The 27218-nt window shown below is 43.4% G+C and overlaps 1 protein-coding gene and 1 long non-coding RNA gene across 2 annotated transcripts in view; both read left to right on the forward strand.

Annotated features, from left to right (window-relative positions):
• The window catches only part of LOC128503581 (uncharacterized), a 232220-nt gene that overhangs the window by 186087 nt on the left and 18915 nt on the right, over window positions 1-27218 (forward strand). The gene's annotated exons all lie outside the window — the stretch shown is intronic.
• On the forward strand, window positions 24799-26732 carry CLDN2 (claudin 2). The gene is made up of 2 exons (XM_053473697.1): window positions 24799-25884; window positions 25925-26732. The coding sequence occupies exon 1, from the start codon at window positions 25115-25117 to the stop codon at window positions 25808-25810; it is 696 nt and encodes a 231-aa protein (XP_053329672.1). The 5' UTR covers window positions 24799-25114; the 3' UTR covers window positions 25811-25884; window positions 25925-26732.

Genomic DNA, 27218 nt, shown 5'->3' on the forward strand with positions numbered 1-27218 from the left:
TGTGAATCTCCCAAACTTGCTGGATTATAACTTAGTGTCCAATTACCGTTTCGCGGTGGATTGGGTTCGCCGATGCTCCCGCTTCACTAATGTATCTTTGGAGCAGCAGATGTCTCCACATGTCTCTTTGGCCTCTCTCCTGCATCTTCCTAAAGCCAAGTGGCCCCTGACGTTGTTTCTAATCCGCTGCTGTTACACACTCTACGGGCCTGGGATCGTATTAGGTGCCGTATGGGCCTAGAGGTTCATTATTCTCGATTTGTCCCATTGGTTAATAACCCAGCATGGCAGGGAGGACGCTGTCTTTCGACGTTTGGCTCGGGAGGGGAGTTGCATGATCGGGGACTTCCTGGACCCAGGAGGGAGCAAGGCATTGTCTTTTTTGCAGTTCTGAGCTAAATTTCCGCATATTAATGCCCACCCTCTCCATTATTTTCAACTCCGCAATTATATTAACACCATCTTACCATACCTCTCTGGCAGTAACCTTGACAATCCTTTGGACTCGTCGACAATATTGTCCTCCACCACAGTACTTAGGATGGCCACGTTATATAATCTTACCAGGCCTGCTATTGATAAATACACCAGGTTGCAAATATTCCAGGCGCTTCACACCACAGCATGGTATTGTCTTCAGGTTTTGAAGGGCCACCGACCAATATTGGGACTTTAGGGTAAATCAATGTTTATTAAGCATTTTTTCGGAGAAATCCAACAAAGGAAGGGGGGGTACAGAAATAAGAAAAAGGGGGGGGGACACGGATAAGGGTACAGTCCAAATCCATCACAACATATGCAGTAAGAAGAAATATGCAGCATGATGGGTATACATTCGGGAATAACACATCTGGGTCAGCAACATGACAACGGAATCATGATGGACCAATCAAAATTGTTAACCAGATAAGTGACACCGTCGTGGCCTGTGACACAACAGGATGTAGTATGTGTGGAGGACTCCGAGTGGAGCGGGGCTGACGAGTCCGTGAAACTTTAGAGGCGGGGACAGCCAGGGGCCATTCCCGCATGTGAGGCGAAAAGCGACCGACATCGGAGGGAAGTCGGGACTTGTCTACAGCACAGTGGATGAGGCACCTCGAGCAACCGGAAAGAAGGCACCCACGCGGTATCGTGATGGACCGGGAAGAGGACAATAAGACAAAGGATCCAGGAAGGGGAAAGGGAGACAGGAAGCTGAGGGTAGAAAAAGAGAGAAAGAGGAGGAAAGGTGAGGGCGGACCTCGGGGCCAGATAGGTATTGCACCCAGTGATACCAGAGACGAAGATGTTTATCAGACCTGTCGTCCACCGAGCATATCAGTTCCTCAAGGATACGTCTCCGCTCCACCCGCAGGATCCACTCCCCAATCGAGGGCGATCCAGGGTCACCCCAATGCAGGGGGATTATAGATTTGGCCGCTACCAGGAGATGACGGAGTATCGTAGATTTGTACCAAGAGACAGGATAGGGCATATGCAGCAATAGGAGGAACTCAGGGGTGAACGGTAGCTGTCTGTCAGTGAGAGCTTGAGCAGTGGAATGGACAGTGGTCCAAAAAGAGAGCATCCGAGGGCAAGACCACCATAAGTGAAGGATCGAACACGGGGAAGCCCCACATCTCCAGCATTCATCCCGTATGCCGGGGTACCAACCGACCAAGAGCTTATAGGACATCTCCTGGTCCCTGTTATTGATGGAGCACTGGTGAGTGAGGATCAATATCTTATGCCATTGCCCCTCCGTAAGGGTCAGATTCAGTGAGCTCTCCCACCTTCCTACATGGGGCGGGGTAGCGGGGTAAACAGCGGGCAGAAGAAGTCCGTAAAGTAAAGACACACCGTGAGCCGGAGTCTTGTCTCGTACGCAAAGATTCTCGAAGACAGTAAGGTCCCGGAAGATCTCGTGTTTACGGACCAGAGTCCAAAAGAAGTTGCCCAGTTGGGCATAGTGGAACCGATCGAGAGGGGCCGGCGGATCAGCAGCCACCAGGTCTCCCAACGGCTTCAAGCCACGGGAGGACAAGAAGGCCCGAATCCCGGACACCCCCCTATCCGCCACCGCAGGGAAGAGGTCCACTCCTAACCCCGGGGGGAAGGCAGGGTTATAACGGATCGGTGTAAGGGGGGAAGGAATGGTGGAGATGGTGGTAGCGCGGAGCAAGGAGTGCCACACCCTGAGCGTCGCGGAGACAAAAGGGTGAGAAGCAGCTACCCGACAGGCACAGGCAGTGGTGAGCCAGGGCAAAGAACTCGTCTGAACAGAAAGCCAAACACTCTCAGCCCCCACCCATACCTTATGCCGCACCCCACAGGACCATTCAAGGACACGCAGAAGGTGACAGGCCCGATAGTATGTGCGGGGGCAGGGCAGAGCCAGGCCACCCTTGTCCTTCGGCAGGACGAGCACACTATGTTTAATCCATGGGGAGCCAAGACCCCAAACAAATCGAAGGAAGAGAGTGCGAAGTGTGGAGAAAAAGGAAGGTGGTACGCGAATGGGATGGGTCTGAAACAAGTAGAGGAGCCGGGGCATAGCATTCATTTTGATTGAGTTAATCCTTCCCACCCAGGAGATAGTGAGCCGAGACCGTCGAGCAAGGTCAGCGCGCAACGCAGAAAGAATAGGCAGGAAGTTTATAGGGAAGCGTTGGGAGAAGTCTACAGACAACCAAACACCGAGATAATGCAATTTTGCATCGCACCAACGGAACGGGAACGCGGCCGCGAGTGAAACGCTTTCCGCCGCGGGAACATCTACCCCCAGAATTTCAGATTTGGCCATATTAATTTTGAAATTAGAGAGGGAACCATAGAGATCCAGTTCCTTCAAGATGGAGGGCAGAGACAACCAGGGCCCCGAGATAGAATAAAGAAGGTCGTCGGCATAGCCCAGGATCTTATGTTGAGTGTTACCAACCGGTATGCCAGTGATGTCAGGATTCATCCGGATAGCTTGTAGAAGAGGCTTGAGGGTAAGCACAAACAGTAAAGGAGACAGGGGGCAACCCTGCCGGGTGCCATTACGAATAGGAAAAGAGTTCGACAAGAGCCCATTAATCCGAAGCCGCGCCGACGGAGCAGAGTACAACGAGCGGACCCAAGAGAGGTAGCCTGCCCCAAAGCCTATGTGCTCGAGATTGGTCAACAGAAAGGTCCAATCCACGCGATCGAACGCCTTCTCGGCGTCCGTGGAGAGGAAGGCCGAGGGTATGGCGGAGGACCTCGCCAAGTGCATTAGGCTGAGGGCGCGGATACTGCAGTCCCTGGCCTCTCGGCCAGGAACAAAGCCCGATTGGTCTGGGTGTACCAAGGCGGGAAGAAAGGGCTTCAGTCTGTTCGCCAAGATTTAAGCGAACAGCTTGACATCCGCGTTAAGCAGGGAGATCGGGCGGTAGCTGCCGCAATGCTCCGCATCCTTGCCCTCCTTTGGGATAAGAGTAATGGATGCCAAAGTGGAGTGCGGGTGTATCCGGCCGCCATCCGGAATAGAATTAAAGGCATCCACAAAATGCTGGCCAAGCTGTTCGTGGAAACGTGAATAATATTTTAGGGGGAATCCGTCAGGGCCGGGACATCTCCCAGACCGAAAGGATTTGATAGCAAGGGAAAAGTCTGCGAGAGAAATGGGAGCCGAGTCAGGGTGCGCGAGAGGTAGTCGCGGATGTGCGGAACCCGAGAGGGTGAATCCTCCCTAGGAGTGGGAAGGTTGTAGAGGACAGTAAAATATTTGAGGAAGCCGGCCGAGATGTCCGAATGGAGGAGACGCGCTACTCCATCTGAGGAACGGCTCTTGGGGATATAGGTGAGGCGGCAGGATTGCTGAAGAGCCCGCGCCAGGAATTTACCCGACTTATCCCCGTGCTCATGAAAAAGCGCCCTATTGCGTAAATAGGATCTGTGGTATCTGGCGTTCAAAAGAGAGGCCAGATCCTTCTGAAGCAACAGTAATCGTTGCAGGTGCTCCCCAGATAAAGATTCTTTATGGGCGCGTTCCGCGGCTGCTATTTGGGCACAGAGAGACGAGACCGACAGGCCCTCCGCCTTTTTACGTTGTGAGCAGAGACTGATAAGGCGCAAAACACATTTATGGGCCTCCCATACAGTGAGGCGGGGGGTGTCATCCGTGAGGTTATCACGGAAATATTGGGAGATTGCGTCGGCCGTGTCCGCACAGACACTGGCATCCGCCAGGAGAGACTCGTTGAAGCACCAAGTGCGCTCGGAAGAACGAAGGAGGGGCGTGATCAGACCACATGGTCAAGCCTATGCGGGCTCTGCGTAATAGGGCGGCATGGTGGTACGGGAGGAAGAAATAGTCGATTCGGGAGTAGGAGCCAAGAGGTGCAGAGAAGAACGTGTAGTCCCGGTCAGCCGGGTGGAGGGCCCTCCAGCAATCAACAAGACGATACCGGGAGAGGAGGGAGAGGACCTTGCGCAATACATGTGTAGGGGAACGGGAGTTGCCAGTGGAGGTGTCAAAGGATGGGTGGAGGGTGATATTGAAATCGCCGCCCAGCACCAGGACACCGTCGCTAAAGTCGTTGAGATGATCGAGGGCGGACCGCAGGGCAACATGTTGGCCCCGGTTGGGCAGGTAGAGGTTAGCGAAGGTATAAGTCTGGGCAGCAACGAGACATTTAAGAAACAGGAAGCGGCCACCGGAGTCCGCCAACATGGCCAGCTCCTGAAAAGGCACAGATTTTGATAACAGGATCTGGCGACACCCTTCGTTTTGGAGCCCGAGGTATTGCTAAAGAAGCCTGTGGGGTAATAATGGTTTGACAGACGGGGCGCAGAACCCTCTCGAAAGTGCGTCTCCTGAATAAAGGCCACATCAACCCGCTCCCGCCATAGGTCACAGAGCAAATGGGAACGCTTCTCCGGGATATTCAGTCCCCGGGCATTAAGGGAGAGAAACGTGAGCGGGCTCTCTCGGGCGGGGGGAGGCATAGTGGGCACGGGAGGCAAAGGGAAGAGGAGGAGAGAGGGGGGAAAAAAAGGGGGGGGAGAAGAGGAACAGACACAAAGAAAAAGGGGGAGTAGATGAAAGAAGGACAGCAGGGAGGGGGGAAGGAGGGGAGATAGGGAAGAACGTGGAGGGAAAAAGGCACTAAGTGCGCCGGGAAGGGTGAAAAAACAGACCTCGCTACGCCGAGGCGAGAGAGGGATCACCCAGCCCCTACAAAAGAGGGCGCAAAGTGACAGGGCCTACGCAGCCCCAAGGGAAAAAACGGCACAAGGAGTTGGTAGTACGTAAAAATAACTACAGCGAAGGCATCCACCATCGCCCAGCAGTAGTGAGGGCAATAGGAGAACACGTGAAGGTGCAACTGGAATGGCTAGTAGAGGGTCTGGATAATGTACTAGAGGAGTTATGGGCGTGTGTGGAGAGAGGAATCGCGTTGTGTCAACGGTACACGACCAATTGGCATAGGTAAACAGTCAACAGATCAACAGTATCATAAGGCACAGTAAAGTGGTAAACAAGCCACCACATCGGGCGAAGGTACCGGCAGAATCATGAGTGATGAGCAGTACAGCAGAACAGAAACACGGGGAGTACCCCCGAGCAATCGCAAGCGGGCAACAGCAAAAGGTAGAGATGCTGCCCAATGGTATAACGAAAGAAAAAAGAAAAATAATAATAATAAGTAAATAAATAAATAAATACAGAAATGGTGCATGAGGAACCAGCCAAAGGAGGCAGGAAGGCGAGATCAGCTGGACATGAGAGGCCAAAGGATGCAGTACAATGCAGATCAAATGCATTGAAATAGTAGAATCATAAGGCATGAACAGGTGGTAAATAAGTAACTACAGTAGGTCAGAGTGCTGGCAAAACCATGAGTGATGAGCGGTGCAGTATAATAGAACCCCAGGAAAAGTAGAACGGTCAGGTGGAGAAGTGGGTTAGAGCAAGGGCAGATGCACAGCCCGAAGACAAGCGCATCACCCAGCCAAGAGTCGGTAGGGGTGTAGTGTGTGTCAGATAAGTCAGTACAGGTATGCGTGTCTGGGCGTGTCAGTGTATGTGAGTGTGTCCAGGGAGCGGGTGCACATATGCTGGTTATCAGCCACCATCTCGAAGGCGTCGTGGACAAGAGGAACCTGTGTTGTCAGTGGCATCAGGCGTCACTCATGCACATGTGTTATGTGTGTTAGGACTGCAACCTTTCATGTCGGGAGAGCAACAACCTCAAGCAGACCGTGTGAAGGGCATATGCAACTTAGAAAAAAAAAAGAAAAAAAAAGGGGGGTCGTGTCTGAGTGCATGCGGCAAACATAGGAGGCGTGAGGCATGCCAGCGTAGCACCCAGCCAAGGATTAGCATGATGGTGTGTGGATCCGGATACACGGATGCAGGCACACGTGTCTGGACGTACCAGAGCATGGGAATGTTTTCGAATATAAATTATGGAAAGGACGTAACCTGCTCCGTCATCCGTCGTATATACGAAGTAGGTATGTGGTGCATAGTGAAGACGGCCACAGTGCGGCCTGGTCCAGTGTCCGAAAGGCGAAGAGGGCCACCCAGGGTACCGCCCGCCGGCCAACAAGGGTGGACAAGGCTGCCACCCGTAGGCTCCGCGAGTTGTCAATCGCCGCTGACATAATTTCGGCACAAGAGGACATACCTTGGGCGTCCCCCAATGTAGAGCACTATGTGCCAACCGTAAAACTACGGGGCTGCCACGACGCGGAGGCGGCAACCACGAGCAGGTATCGGTAAGGATACCATAGCACGCACATGTGTAATAAACAAACAAAACAAAACAAAAAAAACCCGCAGCATAGAGCGCAACCAGGGTGAGCTCTGGGTCTCACCGGTGTCGGAGTAGACAGAGTATAGAACAAACAAACAAATAAACAGGCCAACAGACCGAAAACACAGTAACCGGCCAACCCCCGGCACATACACAAGCGTACGGGGGGGCACACATTAATAAGGATACAGAAAACTCCGTGCAGCAGCGAAAAAAGTTCCTCTATTCTTCTGCATCGCGAGGCTGTGGTGGCGGGCGCGGAGGGGGAGCAGTAGCTTCGCGGTCAGGAAGCCGACGGGGGCGATCAGAGCGCCTGGGCTGGCGGGACGGCGTCGGTCTGGAGGGTTCCGCATCAGGGTTGAGGCCCAGAAGGGACCAGACTGGTATGGTGAGGTCCGAAAGTCCCAGGGCTGATAAGAGCGCAGGAAGGTCACGATAATAGCGCACATTGTGGGAGGTAGCGCCATGCCTGATAGTAAGCATAAAGGGGTGACCCCAGCGATACGGGATGCGCAGCCTGCTCAGCTCCGATGTGAGAGGGCGCAGAATCCGCCGTTCCTGGAGAGTGAGATCCGAGAGATCTTGGTAGAAGGTGATAGTGCGGCCCTGGTAGGGCCAGGAGCCGACCTCACGCGCCCTTGCCATAATGGCTTCTTTCATGGAGAAATCCACGAAGTGGCAAATGATATCCCGGGGTGGGCTCGCTGCGTTACCCGATGCGCTCTGTCCACCTCCCGAGATGAATCTACTCGGCGGCCCATGAGGTCGGTGAAGAGGGCCGTGAGCAGGTCAGGTAGGCTCTCCGCAGATTAGCCTTCAGGCACTCCGCGTATGCGGATGTTGTGGCGGGGACCCCTGTTCTCGAGGTCCTCGAGGCGACGTCGGAGGGAGGTCAAGAGCCGGTGGTGGTGGTCAGTAGCACGCTGGGTAAGTAGAGTAGCCTGATGTTGCGAGGTCGGGTATCCTCCAGGGTTGTCACCCGGCGCTCCAACATGGAGAGGTCGGTGCGTAAGGCCACTACTTCGTCGCGGACGACCAGTCTCAGCTCCGCGATGAGGTTCGAGAAGTCCGTTCTCCACGGCGCAGAGGAAAAAATTTGCAGTGCTTCAGGTGTGGGAGGAGGGCGAGGTAGCGGAGGAGCAGGCTGGGGATCGTCAGCTGAAGACATACTGGCAGGGGAACCTGCCTCGTGGTCCTCAGAGGACTGTGAGGCCAGGTCAGCCGGAGTGTGGAAATAGTCTCGCAGGGAGGCAGAGACCGGCCGAGACCGACCACCCGGGTGGAGGGGTCCGAGGTAGGCTTCTTATTGCGACCCATAACAACACGTGTATTCGTTTTCTGCAAAAATCTGGCGAGCGATGGCGGAGCTAGTCAGTTAACCAGCCATCTTCCCTGAAGGTCGGGCACGCCCCCCAATATTGGGACTTTAATGTACTTCTGGTAACCTCTGTCTTACCGATGCCGAAACGCAACTGTCTTTCCCTACTCCATGGAACTTTTTTACTTACCTTGTGCCTAATGTTATCGCCCTCATTTGTGCATTGCTGAAATTGTGACTTCTCTGTTGGTGACTGCGCTCACCCTATTGATATGTCATTGTTATCTTGCTAGTTTCTTATATGTCTGTCTTCTCCGTATAATAAAGAAAGTTTTATATATATATATATATATATATATATAAAAGAAGGGTGATAGATCAAAATTGGAGAACTGGAGGCCTATAATCCTATTGAATGGCGACTATAAAATTATGGCCAAGATTTTAGCTAATTGAACAAAAGCTGTCTTAGATAAGGTTATTCACCCAGATCAGATCTGTGGTATCCCAGGTCGTGCTATCTGGGAACACCTAAATATAATATGTGATCTGATATGGTATCAGAAAGACCGTAAACAAAAACTGGCTATTTTATCTCTTGATTTTAATAAAGCTTTCGACCGTGTATCCCATGGATATGTCTTTATGGTTTTAAAGAAAATGGCATTCCCAGATGATTTTATTCAGCATATTAACATTTTATATAAGTTGTCTTTTAGCACAATTTTAATCAATGGCTTTTTAACTTAGAAAGTATCTCTTAAATCCGGGGTGAAGCAGGGATGTCAGCTTTCACTCCTTTTTGTCTGTGCTATTGAACCCCTTTTAGCCCCTCCACGAAAGGATAAGTGTATCCGGGGCGTCGCCATCCTGGGGGGGGGGCAGGGGTACATGTGAAGGCACAACCCCAGAGTCCTTTGAAAAGAGCTATTTGAACAACTGAGTGTTTTACTTGTGCCTCTGGTTTTAAGCTGAATCTTAACAAATGTGACTGTTTCACTATTGGCAATTGGGATGGAAGTCGGACACCTTATGTCCAGACCCAAGGTGACAGTATTAAAATTCTGGGAGTGGTTTTTGATTATGCAAATAATGGCAAGAGATCATGGGATATTGTTTTAGTAAAATTAAACCGCAAAATAGAATTATGGCAATCCCGAAAGCTGACAATCAAAGGGAGAATTTTAATCATCAAGGCAATACTTTTACCAATAATGATGTATTTAGGAGTGCTATTTCCCCCTTCTGACTTGTACGCAAAGAAACTTATGCGTGTTTGTTTTATGTTTTTCTGGAACTCCAGAAGTGAGAAACTTAAAAGAGCGGAAGCGTGCAAACAAAGAGTGAATGGTGGAAGGGGATGCCTGATGTAAAGCGTTTCTATATAAAGTTTTTTTACTACGTGTTTTAAAAACTTTTACAAAGAATGTACTTTTGCTTATTTTTTAAGCTACGTGGCTGGTCATATTTTTATTTATTGTACGGTGGCATATAAGAGACTTACCTTCTGTATTTGTTGTTCTTAACATCATCTGCAATACAGATCTTATCTACGTGTTATGTCTGTGGTTTATTTCTTGCGCCTGTCTGTAACAACCCCAAGCCATCATGCATCGCGGGGTACAGACCTGTTCACCCAGTTCGTGAAACTACCACATCTATACCAACCCTACAAGTGAGACAGGAAATTTGTGGTTATTTTGTTGGGACCTATTTGTAAGAAATCTTTCAGAGATATCAGAAGGAACAAAAATAGTTCTAAAATTTCCACCTTTCTTGCATATTATGCAGCTTTTTTCAGGTAGAAAAACAGGGTCATGCTTAATAATATTCCAGTGTTTATCCAGTATTTTTTTTATCTCTGGTATATGGTCTGAATAAGTAGTAGCAAACCTTAATTGAATTATCATTGAACTTCTGGTGAGGTAGTAGTCCATCGATTTTATTTAACATAAATTTCTTATTTATCACATCTCCTATCTTGTTGAATAAATTGATCCCTATTTAGGTTTCTACCTTCCGTAAGGGCTTTCATAACTAACTACCGATTTAATCACAACAATCCTACCTGAGAAGGTTACATTTCCCAAGCCTGTAGCTCTGACTGAACCTTGGGTATCTTGGGGGAGATATTCAACCTATGTAATAGCAAAAGGTTCTTTGAAATTTTAATCCCCAAATACTCTATAGCAGAGGGCGCCCACGAGAAACCAAAAGTAGGGATATGCTGAGGACGAAGTTCTGAGCCGAGGTACAACACTTGGGATAGATGACAGTTAATCTTATAGCCCATAACCAAACCCCATTTCTCAAAAGCTGTAAGAGTCCAGGGCATAGTCTCATGGGGTCTACCAATAAAAAGTAACAAGTCATCAGCAAAAGCCAGCGTCCTGAACTCCCTAGACCCTACCCTGATACCATGGAAATCCGGAGACAAGTGTATAGCTCTAAGAACAGGATCCAGGGCTATAGCAAAGAATAAAGGAGACAATAGACAACCCTGACGGACCCCTCTATGCATGGGCACCTGCTCTAAATCAAGTCCATTGACGCAAAATCTTGTTAGGGGTTATCATAAAGCTTCTGGAAAAAATCTAACAAAACGGACCCCCATAGTATTGAAATTTAAGGATGCAGGTTAGGTGAGACCAACTTATACAATCAAATGCCTTTTCGGCATCCAGACTCAATAAAAGGGCATGGTCACGCAGACTTCCAAGGGAACTTGCCTGTACTGCCGCTATAGCTGCCCTTATATTTACCACAGACTGCCTTCCCCGAATTAATCCCCGTGTCAGCATTCCACCCTGTCAGCCAGGACTCTGTATTTATTTTTCTTTGTGTCATATCAGCGGCAGCCCCTAAAGGCCTCCTGTGGGTACACAGTACCCTGTAGGCTAACAAGCAGACCAGCTGCCTCTGCTTACCTGGGTGTAACCCTTCTCACTCTGGAGCACCCAGACCTAATCAGTGCAACCAGCTGAGCCTCGTTGTCTGGACTGAGCCTGCCTATTTGATTCCTGCTCTGCCCTTCAGTCAGAGCCTTTGCATTTAAGTCATAGGACCGTGTCGCTCTGGCCCTGTACCTGATCCTGACTTGTTCCTGGCTTCCTTTGTACCTGACCCTGCTTTGTACCAGATCCTGAATGCTTCCTACCTTGTGCTCTGTCTCTGCTAAGAGACTTCTTAACCTGCATTTGTTTGTCCTGCCATATTATACGATACATAGCATTACCTGGAATTTCTGCCTGTGGTGTATTCCTTTGTGACCGTCTGTCTTATCCTTCCTTGTATCACCGTGTGCAGACCGAACCCCAGGTATCTTCTGCAATGAGGCTCCTACCTAACCTGATTACCCAGGCCCTGACACCCCACTGTGAAACATGCAAAGTATCAGGGAGTATAGCCTGAAGACGTTGCCCCAATACAGTTCAACTCCTGGTTGAGAAGCGTGATTGGTCTATATGATGGTATCAGTGAATAATCTTTATCAGGTTTGGGTATCAAGATGGTGCGAGCCCCAGTCAGGGAATCCATCCGGATTAAACAAGCCCGCCAAAGTAGGGCGTATGTATGGGGAAAGAGACTGGTAAAATTCTGCATGATAACCATCTGGACCTGGAGATTTCCCGGACCAGATAACATCCGCCACCCCCCTCTCTGCTATAGGGACACTCAGCATGTCACGCTGGGAGTTTGAAAGTTTAGGGAGTCAAGTCTGTTGTAGCAAGGCAAGCCCCATCTGATCATCAGGTTCTGCCTTATAAAAGCCACGACAGTATTCCATAAAAAGCCTTACAAATATCAGGGGCAAATGTTAGACAAGGGGGATGGAATGTCTCTGGGGCCTAGGCCTAGTCAACCTGGCCAGCAAACGAGATGATCTGTTACCCTATCTATAACATTTATTGCGGTTGTAATCCAGTTGAGCCTGAGCCTCGCTATGAAATAGGCATCCAGAAGATGCTTAGCCCGTGAGTACGCCTCCACCCCTCCTGGAACATTGGGGGCGGAGACATAAGCGGTATAAATCCTAGAGACCTCAGCGTGCAAAAGGTTATATTTGTCTAACCATTTTCTCTGGGCATTGGCCGTGCAGAATATAATGTGGCCCCCAGATCACTGCCTTTGCCATGTTCCAAAGCAACAAACAATCTTCAACATGTTCAGTGTTATCATCCAGAAAATTGTGGCAGGTAGCCCGAAGGAACTGTCTAAAATCATTTGACTTATTAAGATAGGTCAGAAACAGCCAGTGTCTAGTGTAATGCACACCAGAGTGCATATCCAATCTCAGGGTAACTGGAGCATGATCAGAGATCTGTATCTATAACACCTCTCCCACATGACCTGGGATAACAACCCCAGTGAGATAAGGAAATAATTAATACGAGAGAGGGAACCAAGCACTCCAGACACAAAGGTATACTCTCTTCCCAGGGGATTCAACACCCTCCAAGGATCTAACAAATCAAAATGGGTTTTAAAAAGCTCAATTCCACCCCAAGGTCAGACAGCAGGGGATCAGCCAGGGTCCAGCCTTTCTAGAACCTGGTCCTGCACCACGTTAAAGTCACCCCCACCACCAAGCTGGCCCCAGAAAAATCCGCCAGGGTCTCTAAAAGAGCACTATAAAAAGTAGCATTAGGGGCATTTGTTGCATATATATTCACTAATACATAGCAACGGTCAAAAATGGAAATATCTAACACAATAAATCGTATTGTAAGGAATTATGCAACAGAATCACCACTCCCCTCGACTTAGAAGTTACATAGTTACATGATTCAGCAATCTATGACCCCCTCAAAAGGTTATTGTCAGACTGTCACCAGTGAGTCTCCTGAAGAAAGACTATGTAAGGTTTAAGTAGCTTCAATTTAGACAAAAACAGTTTACGTTTAAGTGGACTGTTTAACCAATTAACATTCCAGGAGATCAATTTAAGAGAGAGATCTTGGGATACAGACTGGGTAACCAGGTTTAAACAAGCATTATCCAGCTCCCATCCCCCCACATGACAAAAACAAAAACATATAATTTACGTGGAGGCCCCCCTGTGTCCCACAGCTCCTATATATCACACACCTGAATTTACCAAAAGCAACAGAAAAAAAGAGAAAACAACAAAAACAACCAAACAATACTACACCCATCAGCGGGAGCACAGAATAGGAGATAACAAGGATACTTAGCAAGTGTCTCTAACAACATCAACAGACTCATCCAAGGCGGGGTTGAAGAGTCAGGGAACCATCCCCAGCTAAAGCACAACCAGTTCACGAAGAGTGGTTGTAGCATCCTGGAGTGATGTGAAAAGATGAGTTTTGCCGTCATAGGTGAAACGTAACTTTGCAGGATATATCAATGCAAAAACCTGTTTTTTTCTCAAAGTCTTACAAAGAGGTGCAAACTTTCGCCATTTTGCCGACACTTGAGGTCTGACTACAAGACTAAGATCCAGATCCCCCTCATGCGCATAGATAACCTCTGCTTCTGCCCGGCCCTAAGACCGGAAAGGTCACTTCACGCCGGGCTCCGTCACCAGGGAGTCTGGAGCATGGGGTACAAGTCTAGGGATGCATCGGTAAGTCAGGGGGGCTGTCTTATAACCAGAGGCATCTTATAATCGAGCAAAAATGGTAATATATAATGATATATGAGAATCAGTGTGTATGTGATATATTTATAACATAAGATGTATTTTATGTGTAGGTGATGGTATGTATATGTGAAGCTGTTGGGTTTACTAGTCGGAGCCCAGTATGCAATGCTGGAGACGTGGGTGAATCAAAAGCGAGGTACTGATAGGGATGAGACGTAGACAAAGTCAGGGTTAGCAGAGGTCGGTTCAGGTAGCGAAGGTTCAGACACGATAAGGCAAGCGAAGGGTCAATATCCAATGAAACAATGATAATGCAGCACTGACGTGTATACGTATAGAGCACAGTATATCTGAGCACTGAGTAAACTGAAGGACACAGATTTATAGGAAGGAGGGAGGGGTACTCCCTCTTTTTTTTTTTATTTATATTTTTTATTATTTCGAAATTTTCCACAACATCTGAGATCTTGGAGATTTTAATTACCCGGACATAATTTGGGATAGAGGGACTAGTAGTTCTGCAAAGGGATTCAGGATTTTGAACCTGTTAAATGTCACATTCATGTCACAACTGGTACAAGCACCAACTAGAAAGGATACTTGTTTGGATCTGGTGATAACAAACAATGTTGATCTTGTGTCTAACATTCAAGTGGGGGAGCACTTGGGTAATAGTGATCACAATATGGTCTCTTTTGAAATAAACTCAAAAAAGAAATTGCCCGTGGGGAATACTAAAACGTATAATTTTAAGAAGGCCGATTTCAATAAGATAAGGGCAGCTTTACAACTTATTGACTGGCAATAAGGGATAAAAATACTGAGGAAAATGGAGTATTTTCAAACAAATATTAGCAGGGTACACTTCTCAGTATGTACCACAAGGAAACAAATATAAAAGAAACAAATTGAAACTGATGTGGCTTAGTGAGGATGTTAAGCAGAAAATTAAAAATAAGAAAATGGCTTTTACAGCATTTAAATCAGACGAATCAGAGGCATCCTATTTAACATATAAGGAAGCCAATAAAGCATGCAAAAAGGTGATTAGATGAGCTAAACTAGAAAATGAGAGGGCGATTGCCAAAGAGGGCAAAACTAACCCCAAAAAATTCTTTAAGTACATAAATTCTAAAAAAACAAAAAATGAAAACGTAGGTTCATTAAAAACAGAGAGCGGAGTGTTGGTTAAGGAGGACCAGGAAAAATCAGAAACTTTAAATGACTATTTTTCCTCAGTATATATTAAGGAGGAACCTATGGCAATGGATATACATAGGACCACTGACAAAAATTTTCAGTCAAACTGTGTGTGGATGGCTCAGGACAAGGTGCTGCAGCAACTAAAGAAAATTAATGTCAACAAAGCTCCGGGGCCTGACGGGATTCTTTCGGGATTCTTTTCTTTCAGGAATTGTACCAGAGGAATGGTGGAAGGCAGATGTGGTTCCTATTTTCAAAAAGGGTTCAAACTCTGTGCCCGGAAATTATAGACCTGTGAGCTTAACTTCCGTGGCTGGGAAAGTATTTGAAGAGCTGTTTAGGGATAATATTCAAGAATTCCTTGGGAAGAACAGTATTATTAGCAAAAATCAGCATGGTTTTATGAAACATAGGTCCTGTCAAACTAATTTAATTGCATTCTACGAAGAATTAAGTAGAAGTGTCGATTAGGGTTTTGCAGTGGATGTAATCTACTTGGATTTTGCCAAGGCGTTTGACACGGTTCCACACAATAGGTTTGTATTCAAACTGAAAGAAATTGGTCTAGATGCAAATTCTTGTTCTTGGGTAGAACATTGGCTTAGAGATAGAGAACAGAGAGTTGTTATAAATGGTAAATTTTCAAGTTGGTCAAAAGTGGTAAGTGGTGTCCCTCAGGGTTCTGTTCTGGGACCAATTTTATTCAACATATTTATAAATGACCTGGCAGTAGGCGTTGAAAGTCATGTTTCTGTGTTTGCAGATGACACTAAACTAGGTAAAGTTATTCAGGGCGAGCAGGATATTACAGTGCTGCAGAGGGATCTAGATAGACTGGGGGACTGGGCACACAAATGGCAGATGAAATTCAATGTAGACAAATGTAAAGTTATGCACTTCGGGGTAGCGAATGCACAAGCAACCTACACCCTAAACGGTAGTGAATTAGGGGTAACAACAAATGAGAAGGATTTGGGAATTGTTATAAACAACAAACTAGGCAACAATGTGCAATGTCAGTCTGCGGTTGCTAAGGCCAGTAAGGTATTGTCGTGTATCAAAAGGGGCATCAAGTCGCGGGATAAAGATATAATTTTGCCTCTGTATAAATCAGTGGTAAGGCCGCACCTTGAATATGCTGTGCAATTTTGGGCACCAATTCTAAAGAAGGATATCATAGCACTAGAAAGGGTGCAGAGGCGGGCTACAAAATTAATAAAAGGAATGGAGCAGTATAGTTATGAAGAAAGGTTAACTAATTTAAATCTGTTTAGTTTAGAAAAACGTTGCCTCAGAGGGGATATGATAACATTATGTAAATATATTCGGGGCCAATAGAAACCATTGTGTGGAAATCTGTTCATAAACAGGACTATGCATAGCACACGTGGTCATGCGTTCAGACCGGAAGAAAGGAGATTTAGACTAAAGCAGAGGAAAGGGTTTTTTTACAGTAAGGACAATAAGGATGTGGAATTCTCTGCCTGCAGAGGTAGTTTTATCGGAGTCTGTACAGACGTTTAAACTGCAACTGGATGGATACCTGGAAAAATATAATATTCAGGGATATAATCTTTAATTATGGGGAAACAGCTTATTGATCCAAGGAGAAATCTGACTGCCATTTTGGAGTCAAGAAGGAATTGTATTTCCCTGGTTAGTGCAAAATTGGAAAGAGCAAAACCGGGGGTTTTTTTGCCTTCTTTTGGATCAACAGCAACAAATTAACAGATATAGGAAAGGCTGAACTTGATGGACGCATGTCTTTTTTCAGCCTATGTAACTATGAAACTATCTGCAACAAACATTCCGAATACAAGTGTATTACATCAATAAGGACAAAAAAAGAGAGCGCTAATAAAACAGAGAATATCGCTCGCTGTTAACGCGAAAGTATACAGTCAAAAATGTCTTAAACAATCGTTTCTTTGTTCAATATCCAAGTTATAATAGGATAGTTGTAATAATAGACCGTATTCCAAACAATCATACGTAGAGCGGTAAATTGGGCTATAGCCAGGTCGAGCAGGCTTATATGCTTTCAGGGTTAAGAAAAAAACAAAAAACTTAATTGCCAAGGATAAAAAATTATACTGAAGCAGAAGAAATTTCCCGCCAAGGTGACCAAATTACATCATATTTTTTTATGTTGTTATGTACACTGAAAAAGTGCTTCTCCATTTTATGTTGGTAATAAATTTGGTTCCAGATTTGCGACCGAGTCGGAACCACCTCAGATTTCCAGTTCCGTGCCAAACAAATTTTGGCAGCTGCAAAAATGTTAATTGCTAAGTCTAAATTAGGTTTATTTTTCAAAGGTATATCTATATGAAATAAGAAAGATTGAGGAGATAGACTCCATTGTAGTCCAAACATCCTGTTAAATAGGTTTGTAATTTCAGACTTTAAGATCGTTAGTCTGTCACAATGCCACCAAATATGAACTGCAGTACCTAGTTCTAGTTTACATCTCCAACATATATTGGAGTTAGATCTGGACATTTTATATAGAATTGTGGGGACATAATAGCTTGTAATAGCTTGAAAAATTGTTCATGTAAATTAATACAGTGGATTGCTTTCCTTAGGTTACTCCAAGCGGAATACCAAACTTCTACCGGATAGGAAATATCTAAATCAACTTCCCATTTCTGTATAGTGGTAGGCTTTTCTATGATATATGCCTGTTCTAACATGTTCCCAATTCTGGAAATTACATTTTTCTTAAGATGTTTTCCTATAAATCTATCTAAAGTGGTTGGAGGATTCCAGATTTAATAAAGCTTATAATTCTTAAATATGAAAAAAACTCCTTACTTGAGAGAAGAAATTTAGTTTGCAATTCTGCGAAAGATTTTATCCCAGAAGGAGACCAGATCTCTTCTATTTTATGAATACCAAGTGATTGCCAGGCTTTAAGATCAATATCTTTAATAAAAAAAAAAAAAAATAATAATAATTTAAACAAAAAAAGAGTATGAGATGACCATAAATCTTTAGAGGCAAATTTTTCTTTAATAGTAAGCATATTATTCAGAATGTTTAATATTAAGGGATTAAATATGCCTAGTTCTTTTATGCTTTTAGAATTAAACCAGTAAAGTTGGAATGGGTCAAAGTTACGACATTTCCATCTTTCATATTTGTACCAAGGGAGGTCAAACTCATGTTTAGAGACTTCGTATATTAGGAAATTTAAGTCCGACCTGCGATAGATTTTTCATTAGTATGGAATGTAATATTCTTGGCTTTTTATTTAACCAAACAAATGAGAAGAACTTTTTTTCAAAATGATTTAAGATTTTTAAAGGCACTGGAAGTGGGATAGTTCTAAACAAATAAATGAATCTAGGTATGACATATGATTTTAATATATTTAATCTTCCAAACCATGAGATTTCTAGTCTTTGCCACGCCAACAGTTGAATTTTCAAGTCGTCAAGAAGGCTCATGTAGTTGTTTTTTATTAAATCAGGAAGATTATGATAAATTTTAATTCCTAGATAGTTAATATAGGTCTGCGTCCCAAAGAATACTAGCTTAGTTTTCAAATTTTGTAATTGAGAAATTTCCATATTAAAGTCAATGATTTGTGTCTTGTCTATATTAAGTTTATAATTGGAGTATAAGCCATATTCCTTTATACGTTCTATCGCTTACGGAATTGATGACTCTGGCGAGGTAAGGATAAGGAGGATATCATCCGCGTATAATGCGATTTTGTGTTCAAGTGGACTCGTTATTACTCCTTTGATTTTTATAGATTGGCAAATTATTACTGCCAAAGGTTCAATCGATTGAGTATAATGCAGAGGCGCTAGTGGACATCCTTGTCTCGTACCATTTTTAATATTGAAAATATTAGAATCTAAATTAGCTCCTGATATTTTAGCTTGTGGGTTTTTATATAACGCTAATGTGTTGTAAAGGAAGTCTCCAGACAAGCCGAAGGCCTTTAAAGTTCCTTCTAAAAAAGGACCAGTTGACCCAATCGAAGGCCTTTTCGGCGTCTAAGGCTATTAAAGTAGCGGCCAAATTAGAATTTTGTAATTCATAGATGAGATTTAAAATTCTACGAGTATTATCTTCCCCATGCCTCCCCGTAAGGAATCCCGTTTGATCTGGGTGTATTAAATCCCGCATTACTTCTTTTAATCTGTTGGCTAAGATTTTAGAGAAGATTTTTATATCTAAATTTATTAATGAAATGGGACGATTTAGATTTTGTGACTTTAGTTAGATCTTTCCCTGGTTTAGGGATGGGGGTTATCGTAGCTTGTAACATTTCAATTGGGATTTTTTTCTTAGTTGGTATCTCTGTAAACAATCTTAACAGGAGTGGAGAAATAACTTGGTCCAGAAGCGGGTCAAAAGGGGCAGAAAACCCATCTGGGCCAGGAGCTTTAGATTTTGGTAAATTGCGTATCGTATTCCTTATTTCTAAGAGTTGAATGGGAGAATTTAATTTTGTCAGTTTCGTTGAAGAGAGTTTAGGTAAATTCAACCTATCCAAGAAAGAACTTATCTGTAGTTTATTTTTTGTTGTGTCTGGTAAATTGTGCCGTGAAGCATAGTATGACCTGAAAGCTTCTCCGATTTGTTTCTGAGTTGAATAAAGTTTACTATTTAAAACAATTTTGTTGATTCTGTTTCTATTCGTTCGATTTTTAACTTTGTTTGTCAAATTTTTACTAGCTCTATTGCTACTGTAATACCAGTCTTGTTTAAGTCTTAATAGACATCTATTGGTCTTCTCGATTAAGTTTTCTTTAATCTTAGATTGAATTGATCTAATCTCTTTAGAAAGCGAAACCAAGGGGTTTTGCTTATTGCTAGCTTCAAGTTGCGCTAATTTGATATAAAGATCTGAAAGAGTTAAACCCTTTAATTTCTTCACCTCTGCGCCTTGTTTTATGAGAAAACCTCGCATAGTGCATTTAAAGGAACACCATAGAGTTGCATCGGAAACTTCTCCATTATCCTTAATTTCTATATAATCCTTAGCTATATTGATACATTTTTCTTTAAATGTTGGAGATAATAATAACGATTTGTTAAGTCCAATTAGATCTTGTTCTAAATTAATCTTTACTTTCAATTTCTATAATAATTGGAGCGTGATCCGACCAAGTTTGATTTCCAATGGACGCAGAGTTAAAAAATTCTATTGATTAATCAATTCTGGAATAGGATTGGTGAACCGATGAATATAAGGTGAAATCTTTTACGAAGGGATTGTTCGTTCTCCAAATATCATATAAGTTATTACGAGCAAGACATAATGAGAAAGATTTAGCTAAAGATTTCATTTTTGCATCAGGGTACAGACCATATCTCATTCCTTTGTCTAATTTGACATCTTGAATACAATTCATATCACCTCCTATCACAAGAAAGCCTTTTGTTATTTCATGGACCCGGTCGAAAACTTTATCTAAATAATTAACTGTGGACGTGTTTGGAGCGTATATATTAAGGTATAAGTTACATAATTCACCTTGCATATTAGTATCCTGTATCTACCTTCCCGATCGCACTCATAGTGTAATTTTTCGAATTTGATTTTATCACTTATGAAAATTGCTACCCCTCTTTTTTTCTTATAATCTAAACTAGATTCGAAAACGTACGGATATTTTTTATAAAACCAGTACCTTTTTTCCAATGAGTCTCCTGTGAGAAACATATATCAATTTGTTCTCGAGTCATTGTGTCATATAAAAAAGCTCTGATGTCAAGATGAACCTAATTTCATATACCTGCGAATGTGACTGACTGTGCCTTTAAAACGAGGATTTGTATGCGCGTCTCTGTTGGGACGGCCCTGCAGTTGTGTTCCGGACGTCCTGATGATCACGGTCCTGGGAAGAAGATCGCGGCACTGTCAACGCCGAGGAGTGAGCAGGTCTGCCACGTTGGACCCCTCTTCGTGCATCGCCATATCTGCGGCGCGGGTCGGAAGGAGTACGCGGCGTGGGACAGAGGTGAGTACTGCGGCGGGGACCTGACAGAAGCAGTGCGTATGTGAGATATTTATAATTTGCTCGGTTATAAGACAAGGTTTTTTTTCAGAGCAGATGGTCTGAAAAATACCCCTCGTCTTATATTCGAGGTCGTCTTCTAATCAGACCTCGAAGGCTAAGATCCAAATCCCCCGCAGCGGTGCAGGGGACCCGGATCCTCCTCTCTGGCAGCCTCTGCTGCTACTGGCAGTTCCTCTGGGGGCTTCTATGTGGAGTGCCAGCATCACATGACCTTCCGATGCGCCACCATAGAAGCCCCAGTGGAAGTGCCGGCAGCGGAGGTTGTGTGTGCGCACCCCGCAGCTGGTGAACGTTTGCAGGATGCACACTGACAACCTTCAGCGGAAGTACTAGCCACCAGCAGCAGAGGTCTGCATCGCACAGACCTCCACCAGTTGCCCCACTAGACACCAGGGAGTCTGAACATGGGTCACAAGTAAAGGGATGCACTGGTAAGTCGGGGGGGGGTTAAAAGTGACATTGGGGGCGTTAAGCGTGGCATGGGTGGGGTTAAGAGTGGCATGGGAGGGTTAAGAGTGGCATGGGGTGGGTTCAATGGTTTTCTGGAGGCAGAGTGGAATATAGTGGGTTAAAATGCATGTCAGGGAGGCAGAGTGGCCTATATGGGTGTATAAGGCATATCTGGGGCAGAGTGGCTTATTAGGGAGGCAGAGTGGCATTTAGGGGGTATAAGGCATTTCTGGGGGACAGAGTGGCATATAAGGCATAACTGGGGCAGAGGAAATAAAAACAAAACAATATTTATTTTTTCAATCATAGCTTTTATTAAATATGAAAAAATAGTTTACATGTGAATTAATATTTACTAGTAAAACTTTTTTCCTATAGGGTAGTCTTATATTCAGGCTTTTTCTTTTTTCCTAAATAAATATTTAAATGTTGGGGGTCATCTTATAATTGAGCAAATCTGGCAGAATGACAGAAAATAATATGTGGTCACCCTAGTGGATGTATGTATCCCAGCAGCAACAAGCAGGACTAAGAAACTCCATGCCCAACAAGGTCCAGTCTGCACTCACAGTGGGCAACAGCCATGTACACCCCAGAGACTGAACCTACTGCATAGCTTATGACACAGCTAATGACATTGGGTTGAGCTGATTTGAAGTTTACAATTTAACTCTTTTACAAGTAAAGGTAGATGTTATCGATGTTCATATGTTATATATTCATATGGATTTGACTGCATTCAGTTCTGATACTATGACCTTGTTTCTACTAGTTACAATTTTGTCAATCCACTCCATTTTAAAATATGCAGTCTAAGAGTTAAATCCATGGTAAGAGCAGTAGCCAGTATTCATTGTGGGGAAAATAAAAATTTTCAACTGTGGCTGATTTTTTGCATATGTTTCTCTGGATCGGAAAATCACTTGTTTTAAGAATCCACTGAAAATATTGTAATATCAAGATTACAATAGTAATTTCAAAGTGTTTCAACATAATTATGCATTAGGGACCAATATATCTTAATTTTAAGACAAATTCATCAGAGGTATATTGACCTTCAGCACTACCCTAGGCCTGGCTCAAGGCAACGCCCACACCCTCGCCCCTCCCAGAACGCCTCTGCTTAAAGGTGCTTTTAATGTAAATAGGCCATTTGGGGAGATCAGAGATCTTCCTTCTAACAAGCCCATTGTGTAGTTACACATTTGAGAGCCTGATTGTCCAAGAGGGCGAACCAACCCCCCACCCCAGCTTTGAGAAGGGGAGCTGTTGATGCCATGGACTGCCTCCCTCAGCCTAGTCTGGAAGCCCTGGATAATCCAATATAAGAGGAAGGGCGCCTTGATCAGGCCTGGATTTTGGTATGGGACACAGGCTGCCCTTTGGGTGACCCCAGATGGGAGGGGGAGTTGTTTTGGCCTTTGCCTGACCCTAGGAGGACGGGGTGAGTGACAGCAGGGGTGGGGTCATATTCATGATAGGTGAGTTTACGGTAGCAACAGAGGGAGATAAAACAAAATAAGGTTATATATACAGCTGTTGCCTGAGGGTGTTGCGCAGTTTAGTAAAATTTATAAGAAGCTGTGAAGACCTGTTAGGGAGAAATTCCCGCCCTCCCTCCCCGATACTTTGTTTTATTGCCAATGACGATTCTTCGAAAGCTGATGTTTTAACAAAAAAAAAAAAAAAAAAGAGTGCAGAAAGTTATCGCATTATTGTTGATGTTGTAGTATGGTGGCGTGCTTATTGGGAATTATTGGACAGTTGGTGGTTCAAGTTGGTCGTATATTGCGGGGTACCCATCTCAGGTATGGGTCCGCGTTGGTGTACGGTGTGGGGTCTTTCCTGCGGGCAGGGTCCCAAGGGGAAGCTGTTTGGTAGTACTGACAAAGCCCACCTGCTGGTGCAGTTTACGGCTGGTGGGAGGAGCGCAGTACATGGTAACAAAATGAATGGTGTTCCTCAAGTGGGACTGTTTATTGTTGATTAAGCAAATGCGGGGCTCAATGATATTTGGAAGAAATAGCCCCGTGGTGTACTTGTTTGTAAACTTGTGAATGTATTCATACATTGTTACTTTGTTTGATATTCAATAAAGGTGTGTCACAGTTTGTTGCTGAAAATAAAATAAACGCTGTGGCCTTTACACATTCCAAAGAAGAAAGTTGTGATGGTCTTTTGTTCTATGAATTAAGAGATGTGTGCGTGAGTATGGGAGTGAGTCTGGTCGTACCAATAAACAGTGCCTTGATCAAGCCTAGGCCAAAATATGTGCCTGATGACCAGAAGTAGTTAATCAAATCAGCTTTCAATGAGTATTTCAGCATGTGTCTATACCAGGAAGACTTGTTCTGATCCAAAAGGACATACTTATGTATGTTCTATGTAAAATCTTGAAACAATAGGATGTTCTTTAAGTAAGCTTTAATACCATAGATTGGCTATGTTTCCTGGCTTCTATCACAAATATATAGAATAAAAAAAGTACCTTAAGTACCACACAGCATAAATGCTACAGACACATGCCACATTCCTACAAAATATAAAAAGCAGGAATTTAACAATAATGCTTAAGTTCAATTTATTTGAATGACTAGGATATTTGTTATTGCAACAGGTCATGATTAAGTTACTGAACATGTTCACGGTGTATAATATGAAAAAAGACCCTGATCACCTCACACATCCAAGAAATAAAGGCACAAGGGTAAAACATTCTATGTATAACTGTAGCAGTCATCTTTAAAGAGAAAAAAAATGGTACATGTCCTTTCTATTAACATAGTAGGGGTTAAGTACTTTGCGGATTTAAGGTAAGAACATTCATGGAGGAGGGGAAAGTTGTAGATTACAGTGTTTAAATTCCAAGTGGAATTACACTAAATGAAAAGAAGTTTCATTTGCACTATTACAAATAGTTACAAATAGTATAGTTAGTTTCTCTCCAATTTATATTCTGGTTAATAAAGTACTGAGAAAAGAAACAAGGTTTCACTTTGAGAAGTTGGATTTTGGACATGTGAATATATAACGGCATATAGCAAGAGGTTACATCAAGAGTATCTATACAGATTCAGGAGATTCTCCGGAGTTGGGATTATACATGTAAGTATATATGGAAATATTACAGATAGCATGGCACACAAAAATGGAGACACTCGGAGAACACACACAATAGTCAAGCACAACAAAGTAATTATTAGTTTTTTACAGCATGTGGTAGCTAAAGGGGTAACTTGGTATTATGAAGGGGTTATTCAATGCAAGTAAGTTTCTCTGGCAGCATATCACAGAGCTGGGGTGGGAGTATGTTTGATTTCCATGTTCCAAAGATAACACGGTCAAGGATCATTTGGTAAATCAATGAATTCTAGTCAATATTTAACCCCCAACCAACTCCCTTCCTTTCTTCACCCCCTCCCATGTAAATATCATAAATGCGTTAAACTGGATACTCAGTTTGACACTCAATCTAAATAGTTTATCTCAATAAGTAAGCAACTACATTTGATATGACAGAGAACAACACAAGAAAGTAAGAAGAAAGGTGACAGCTTAAGAGCTAACGAAGAGAAAGTTTGAAGAAACAAATAACCATTCTGAAAAAGTGACAAGGAACATGAAATACTAAAAGACTAGACACAACAAACAGTGTTTACTCTGGAGAAAACAACCACCACAAGTTGAGAAAGATACAAGAAGAAGCATAAACGATAACACAGAAAAAATGATATCGATCGGCTTACAAATGGTGGGCTATTTCTTGGCTATCTTGGGTATGATTGGAACTGTTATTGCCACTATATTGCCCTCATGGAAAGTCAGCTCATTCATTGGTGCAAGCATTGTGACAGCTCAGGAATTTTCCAAAGGTCTTTGGATGGAGTGTGTTTCCTATAGCACAGGCATTGCCCAGTGTGATATTTACAACAGCATGTTAGGGCTACCTGCTGACACTCAAGCAGCCCAAGCTCTTATGATAACATCGTGTGTATTCTCTGTTCTTGCGAGCCTTTTCTCTGTCTTTGGCATGAGATGTACAATTTTTTCCCAGGGATCTCCTGGAAAGGACAAGTTAGCTGTGACTGGAGGGGCTTTTTTCATCCTGGGTGGTATATTGTGCCTGGTCCCTATTTGCTGGAACCTGCACTCCATTCTTCAAGAATTCTACAGTCCATTAATCCCTGACGCACTTAAGTATGAGATTGGACCTGCACTTTATTTAGGTATAATGGCATCTATTTTGTCTGTTTTGGGTGGTGCCATTCTTTGTGCCTCATGTCCATCAAGGCAACAAGATCATGTGTTTTACAGCAAATACCAGGGAAGAGCTTTGATTGCAGATAAAGGACAAGCTACTGGAAGCCAACCACATATCACCAAGAATGAAACAAATGGGTATAGCCTCACTGGTTATGTGTAGTTGGTTAGTATAAATAAAAACGCTTTATTATGTTTTCGTTGACTAACTCCAGGAACATAGATAGCACATGGACAATTATAGAATTGTTTGCATTATATTACAAAATACACATACATTGGTATAGTAGTTACCATCACCGAAGTAGAAACACCCATTTAAAAATGTGAGATGCCCTATAATAGGATTGGAGGTTCCATAAATAAGATCATTTCTTATATATGACAACTAATTATTGGAGAGTCACCTTTGTGTTCTGTTTATGCAGATAGCTTTCTTAAAACAGGTAATCAGTGACATTGCTAAGTTGGATTTTCAAATAATATATTTAATTCTCCTAACTACGGGTTATCAAGCAAGTACAAAAAGGCACTTTTTTCTTTGAAATTTAGTATAGCAGACAATTTGGATATATAATATTGTAAATTATCTGCCTAAGAACTACAGTGTTCAGCTCTGTATAAATAGATTTCATGTATGATTAACATCAATTACAGATAATTTTTATGCAAACATGATACAACTAGTACACATTTTATTGACTGTAAGTATTCAACATAGTTTATATTGTAAAATATGTTCATTATCACCCCTTGATTTCATTGATTGTTAAAGCATTGGTTTTAAGGATTAACATATATTCTGTCAGCACTCTGAAATACACATAAATGCACTACCACTCTCGCAAATATGTTTTATTTGTTTTGCACACAACTTTTCTCCCTACTTACTGCTTTCTAATGGACCCAAAGAACAGAAATGGTTGCTTTCATAGACATATTCATCAAATATTGACAATGTATATTTGAAATGTTTCAAGGCATTGTTATTAAGTGTTAATTAATGCTGTAGTTACCTTAATTGCATTTTGAGAAATTACCTGTAAAGAATAACCGTTATTGAATAAATGCAATTTACAGGAAAATTCATGTCAACATTTTCATCGATGTTAGTGTAATATAACCTATCTACCTGTGGTTATTCTTGATGTTTCCCCTGACATTGCTCCCGAACCAAAAATGGCACTGTCAGGTTGTGCTGGGTTAAGTACTGGTGGAAATGCACTGGAAGAACTTCTTAGCATCTGCAGATGTACTCCTATTCTAGCTAATTGGGACTACCAAAAATTAAATTAAAAAAGCTTGACACAAAAAAAGCCAAAACTAGTTAAAATAATCAACTTTTGCACGTTGACAGCAATTTGAGAAATAGCTGCTGGTTGTGAATATTTATAGACCCATTTGCACCAGTTCAAGCTTCATTGGATCTTACATTCACTTTAATGGTGTTTATAGCTTGAGGTTGTGTGGTAAATGTTGAACTAATTTCCAACTCACACTTGCAGCTCCTAATCAACCTACAGGTTAATCTGCAAGTTTCCTTATTTTTTTTTATTTTTTTTATCTGTTAT

Source organism: Spea bombifrons, chromosome 8 (genome assembly GCF_027358695.1).
Source record: "Spea bombifrons isolate aSpeBom1 chromosome 8, aSpeBom1.2.pri, whole genome shotgun sequence".
Classification (NCBI taxonomy): domain Eukaryota; kingdom Metazoa; phylum Chordata; class Amphibia; order Anura; family Pelobatidae; genus Spea; species Spea bombifrons.